Source organism: Astatotilapia calliptera, chromosome 2, assembly GCF_964374335.1.
Source record: "Astatotilapia calliptera chromosome 2, fAstCal68.1, whole genome shotgun sequence".
Lineage (NCBI taxonomy): Eukaryota > Metazoa > Chordata > Actinopteri > Cichliformes > Cichlidae > Astatotilapia > Astatotilapia calliptera.
In genome coordinates, this window is record NC_137423.1 from 9,670,749 (window position 1) to 9,676,726 (window position 5,978).

Here is a 5,978-nt window from a genome sequence, read left to right on the forward strand (position 1 = left end):
AAGATGCAATGAAATAAATAAGCTATCACATATTAATCCAAATGAATTCACTGAAATACATCTGCACATTTCTGCAGCCTGACTTATTACACACGTGAACACAGTACACATTTGTTTACTGCAAGCTTGTTTCAGAGATGTGATGCAGTTAAATCTGTATGCGTCTGTTTCCTTGTAGTGAGATGGTGAACCTGACACAATCCTGTGTTTAGTGTGAAGGAAACCAGTTAACAGCCGGTTTAGTGAAATTCTCTTGAACTCATGGAAAACTCATCGTCGTCTCGAAGTGAGCAGCTGAAGCGTCCCGTGTGATCAGAGGTCCTCGTCGTCCTCGCTCACCATGACGTCGAGCTCTTTGTCTTTCCGTACGACGCTCTCGGTGATGAACTCCTTGTGCTGCTCCTCCAGCTCACGCAGCTCCGCCTGCAGGCGCTCCAGGTGGAGCACTCGCCGGTTCCTCAGCAGCCGGCTGGGGAATGGGTTCATGTCGTTGAAGGCGATGCTGGTCAGCTTCCTGCATGGACACACGCAGGTGGAAAGGACTCGATCACCAACACAGAGGAACTGGAAACTGATCAGCTTGAGTGTTTCTGTTTTATGCTGCTTGATACTTCAGGTACTGCAGTTTGAGCAGGAAATACTGGACTGACTGGACCACATGTATCCGAGAGCTGCAGATACTTAAAAATCTTTAAATCGTTGTTACTGTGATCAGGGAAATTTAAACTTCTCACAAAATTTCAGTAAAAAGGGTTTGAAGCTCAAAGATTCAACAGCTACATCCGCTACACTTCTGAGAGTGTAACAGCTCGTAGATTAAGGCGGGTGGAGGCGAGTGCGTACCTGGCATTGGAGACGGTCTTTGTGAAGAAGCGTAGGTACTGGTAGATCTCCACGCTGTCGTGAATCTTCAGGATGTCGTCCTCTTTGTATTTGAACAGAGCCAGAGTGTATCTGAAGATCACCTGCAGCACAGACACGCATTTCATAACAGGACACTCACGCCACACAATTAATTGGAAACTTTGAGGAGGTGAGTCATAAAATTACTCTTTCAGTTGTGGTGCAGTTGGGCCCTTTACTCATTACAGCTCTGATCGATTTCCAATAAGCCACTTGGTTCCTCAGTTGCCAGATAATATTAACTTACTTGGTAGTTGAGCTTTAAGTTTAAATTAAACTTTTGGGTTGGATCTACGTGGCTGAAGCTGTTGTCAGCATTTATCCCTGTGTGGTATATATTTCTGTGTCTGAACTGTGATTTTATTTCCTGAGACAAACGATGTAAAAGCTGTGCTGCATTTGTCACATTGCAGAAACAAGCCCAAAGCCATTGTCCCGCTCATCGTCTGGATTTACGCTGCTTGTGGTAGACTGTGAGGTCGTTACTAGAATGATCTGCTTTCCCACTCCTATTTCATGTCACATGACAGTTCCCCATGCTTAGTAAACAATGTCTTATTACTCCTAAAATGTAAATAAAGACATCTAAAGGTGAAAACAAAATCATTTTTGTTTCCATGGACACTACTGTGGTGCATTCAAGTGTTGTCTGCATTTCTGTCATGGTGTGTTCGGGTGTATGGTACCTTGGTACCCTCATACAGGAAGGCGTCCCACAGAGGCATCAGGATGTCGCTGGGCAGACTCTCCACAAAAACCACCAGGAACCAGTTGAAGGTGACCAGAGAGACGTCAATGTTGTGATCCTCAAAGTGAGATGCCAGGCGAGGAAGCTTCTCCGCCATGAAGTCCTTCAGCACGCGCTGGTCCGCCTGAGCACAAAGACTCACAGAGATCAGCCTCACTGATCACTAAAACAGATCACAGCAGGCAAGCAGGTGAGTGTGTCTGCTGACCTGAGAGGCCACCAGATTCTTGGTGTAGTAGTCCTGAGGCATGATGGCTTCCACCACTGCCACCAGACACCAGAAGGCGTCTTCGTCACTTTGGAGGACCAGCAGAGCGAGGGCCGCTAACCTGTGGACATTGATGGAAGGTGAGGTTCTGCCTGGAAGGCGGGTCCACATAAGAACTCAGATATAAAATTTATACTTTTGTTCTGACCTGTTGAGTACCTGGCAGTAGCCAATGGCAGGGTTATGCCCGGAGAAGGCCAGAAGGATGCGGCGGAGCTGCTGGAGGGCGGGGCTGGACGGCGAGGAGAAGTGCTGATTGGTCGTCAGGGTTCGGTGAAGGTCCAGCTGGACCTGCCTGGAGGCAGGATTAGGAGCTGTCCGACTCTTCTCACACAGCTGGAAACAGAACAGGATTACTGAGTGCTCGCCAGCATTCCCAACAGGAAGGAGGAGGAGCCACCTGTGCTCAGGTGCGGATAAAGCACTCTGTTGGCAGAGGTATGAAAATGCGCAGTAAAATCTAACGTGCATAGCTAACTTCATCAACGACATTTTGGGAGGAATAATCACACATCAGCCTTCGGCCATTTTTTGATGAACGCATACGCCCCCTAGAGCGCGCTAACTTTATTAACAGCCACACAAATGTAAAGCACACATCAAACATAAATAAACCATTTGACTGTCTCCATAATTGAGAGCATTTTCTCTTCTTATTTCAACACCCCCACTTGCTCTCATATTATGATGCTCTTAAGTAAACAAAAAAAACAACAAACAAAAGGTTTCTTCCTCAGTACTGTATACATGTTCGTATACCATGTTAATGCCCAAACATAAACTTCTCAAACTTGAACAGCTTAACTTTTGTTGCAGGCTTTGTCATTACATCTGCAACCATCTCTTCTGTTGAACAATAATCCAGAGTTATTTTTCCTGCACTCACAGTTGATCTCACAAAGTTGTACTTTATGTCAACATGTTTACATCTCTGTCTCGTCACAGGATTCTTCGCCAACGCAATTGCACCCTGATTATCTTCATGAACTTTTGGTGGTGCATATTTTTGTCCATCAATACCTTGTAACAGTTGCATTAGGTACAAAACTTCTTGTAGGGTCGCAGCTAAAGCCATGTACTCCGCTTCACAGGTAGATAATGCAACAGTAGGTTGTCTTTTGGTTTTCCATGAGATTAAAGGACCATCTACAGACAAGCTTATGCAATAACCAGTTGTACTCCGTCTGTCTGTTACATCAGCTGCCCAATCAGCATCGCTGTATGCCCACAACCTCAGTTCTTTGTTGTCACATTTCCTGTAACACAGTTCTTTCTCGGTTGTCCCTTTCAGATACCTCAGTACTAGAGCAGGGCGATATGGCCAAAAATATTTATCACGATATATATTTGAAAATTTGCGATAACGATATAACTGACGATATAATTGATGCGAGACAAAATACAACTCCACAACATTACTAGCGCAAAAAGAAAACCTTCCATTTATTTTCACTTAAATAAGAAGCTGGTTTTTATGTACATTAAAGCTTTATAAAAATGTAACAGTCCAAATACAAATTCCTTGCTGAAAGTTTAATCAAAAGGCATTTCCAGTAGAAATGGGCTGACATATCCTGAGCATAACCATATATAATATCCACTGAAGTTAAAAAGAGGTGCTTTGCAAAATTAAACTGCAGTATGCAATACGTATTTTTCGGACCATAAGGTGCACAGGATTATAACGCACATCAAGCGAAACAAAGCAGTCAGATAAATCAAACTTTATTAAACTCATTCTTCTTGCTTCCTCCACTTCTGTACCATTGATTCATTAATGTTGAATTCTCTGGCAGCTGCTCTATTCCCATGTTGTTGCAGTATATTAATGACTAACCTCGTATTGTGGATGGATTATCTCAGTTGTTCTCCTGACTGAAGTTTGGTCTGTTTACAGCACCCTGCCATGCGATTGCATTTGTCTCTAACCATGAGGAACCTTAACGTTAACTTTTATAAGTGGAAAAGTGTTAGTGTTCGTCCTCCAGCTTCCCTGTTTATGTTATGCTAACATAGCTGTGTCGCTAGCGATTACGTAGCACATCATTATATACCAGCTAGCCCAACTTCAGTAACCCTACAAACGTCACTGCTGTTTAGTTTCCTGTCTTCATTTATGTTGGAAGTGATAGCAGAGCTGTACGTTTGATTTTTTTCAGAAATCTCTCAGTCAGAACATGCTATATCATGCTTAGGTAACTAGCGAGCTAACTTCCGCTAGCTTCCCGCTAACTTCTAACTCTGTTAAATGTAATAAATTTTGTTTTAATGGATGCCTGGAAGTTAAACTTCATAGTTACACCTGGTAAAGCAGCAATGCTGATCGTTTTATTAAAGATGAAAGAATTTAGACAGTTTTTAACGCTCAGTGATGCTGCAGTGTTCGTTTGAACTGAAGTATAAGGAGTTTAGGACCCAGATTACTCCCAGATTTAAGAGCATCTTAGTCCGACAAATACGACAATAACGACGGCCGCTTGCATGTTCTGCAAAAAAATGTGCTTTGTCGTGTATCTGACGGACAAACACCAAACCAGTTCCACATCACTGAAGTTGCACCATTTTTACAAACCAATTCTGGTTCATCTGTTTCACTCAACAATCGGCCATGTGCGTATGAAAACAAAGGCACTGCGCATGCGCGTTTTACTCATATTCTATCGCGATATTTCATTTTCCTATTGTTGCCTAACATTATACCGGTATTACCGTGAACGGTATAATATGGCCCAGCCCTACTCAGTACATGTTTTACTGTAGTCCATTTGTCTTCAGTTGGCTCAGTAAAGTACTGTGAAAGTTTACTGACTATAAAACTCAAGTCCGGTCTTGTGCATGTAGCCAAATAGATCAGACTACCAACTGCCTCTCTGTACCTTTTGACATCACTCATCTTTTCTGCATCATCAGCATAGTTCAGTTTTTGCTCACAAGGTGTCTGTCTTTCTTTACAATCCTGCATGTTGAATCTTTCAAGTATTTTTTCCACATATTGTTTTTGTGACATTTTTACACAGTTATCACTCTGGTCAAAATCTATACCAATGAAATGTCTCAGTTTACCCAAATCCTTCATTTTGAATTTTGCTGCAAGCATTTTCTTCACAACAGTTAGTTCACTTTCATCACTAGCAGCAATGATCGGGTCATCTACCCATACAATCAGAATCACCTTCTTATTTTCTGTCATTTTTGTGTAAACACAATGGTCAGCGGGGTTTTGCACAAAGTCGTTCTCACTCAGATATTCATGCAACAACTTGTTCCAATTCCGGCCTGATTGTTTTAGCCCATATAGCGACTTTTTCAACTTGCACACCAGTTTTTCATTTGTGTCGGATTTTACCTCATAACCCTCAGGTTGTTCCATGAATACCTCACAATCTATTGGTGCATGAAGATAGGCAGCTTTAACATCCATCTGGTGTAAAAGCATGTTTTCTTGTGCTGCCTTTTGCATCAACACTCTGATACTAGTCAGGTTAGCAGCAGGGGAAAATGTTTCTTCATAATCCACACCTATCCTCTGACTATATCCTTTAGCAACATAACGTGCCTTGTACTTCTCAGATCCATCAACATTGTTTTTGACTGCGTACACCCATCTACCCCCCACTGTCTTCTTACCCTCAGGCAAAGTGGTTAAGGTAAATGTGTCATTTTCTCTTAGTGATTGCATCTCTTCATCCATTGCACTGACCCATTTCTCTGAGTTAGATGAAGTTATTGCTTCCTTGAATGTTTGGGGAATGTTACACATTGCTCTGTAACAATAATCCATGTTTGTAAGTACTTGATCACAATCCTCCTTATCAGTAACATATTCACTTAAATACCCAGGCCTCTTTCTCACTCTGGAAGGATACCTTGCAGCCTCGCAGTCGAGTTCATTCTCCTGTGACTGGCTGCTCATCTCAGACATGCTTACTGGGATCTGTTCCTGAGTATCTGTGTGTTCTGTACTCACATCAGTCTGTTCTCTGGTCTTGGTGAACCTGTTTGGTGTCTCAAAGTCACCCTCATCATCTGGCACCTTGTCAGTCTGTGTTTGTCTCTCTA

General features: G+C 42.6%; 1 protein-coding gene across 1 annotated transcript; it reads right to left on the minus strand.

Moving 5' to 3' along the window:
• Positions 1–312: 312 nt before the first annotated feature.
• LOC145420607 (TBC1 domain family member 2A-like) lies at positions 313–5,398 on the minus strand. Its single transcript, XM_080289999.1, has 5 exons — positions 2,068–5,398; positions 1,860–1,980; positions 1,590–1,775; positions 844–965; positions 313–514 (listed from the first exon to the last, which is right to left on the minus strand). The coding sequence occupies exons 1-5, from the start codon at positions 2,409–2,411 to the stop codon at positions 313–315; spliced, it is 975 nt and encodes a 324-aa protein (XP_080146125.1). The 5' UTR covers positions 2,412–5,398.
• Positions 5,399–5,978: the final 580 nt, after the last annotated feature.

What these genes read in the sequence shown, in the direction of transcription:
- LOC145420607 (XM_080289999.1), bottom strand. Translation starts at nt 2,411, where the DNA reads ATGTCGTTGATGAAGTTAGCTATGCACGTTAGATTTTACTGCGCATTT. An exon ending in TACTGCCAGGTACTCAACAG is followed by an intron (nt 1,981 to 2,067) that starts GTCAGAACAAAA and finishes CAATGTCCACAG; the next exon opens with GTTAGCGGCCCTCGCTCTGC. An exon ending in AAGACCGTCTCCAATGCCAG is followed by an intron (nt 515 to 843) that starts GTACGCACTCGC and finishes GTGTCCATGCAG; the next exon opens with GAAGCTGACCAGCATCGCCT.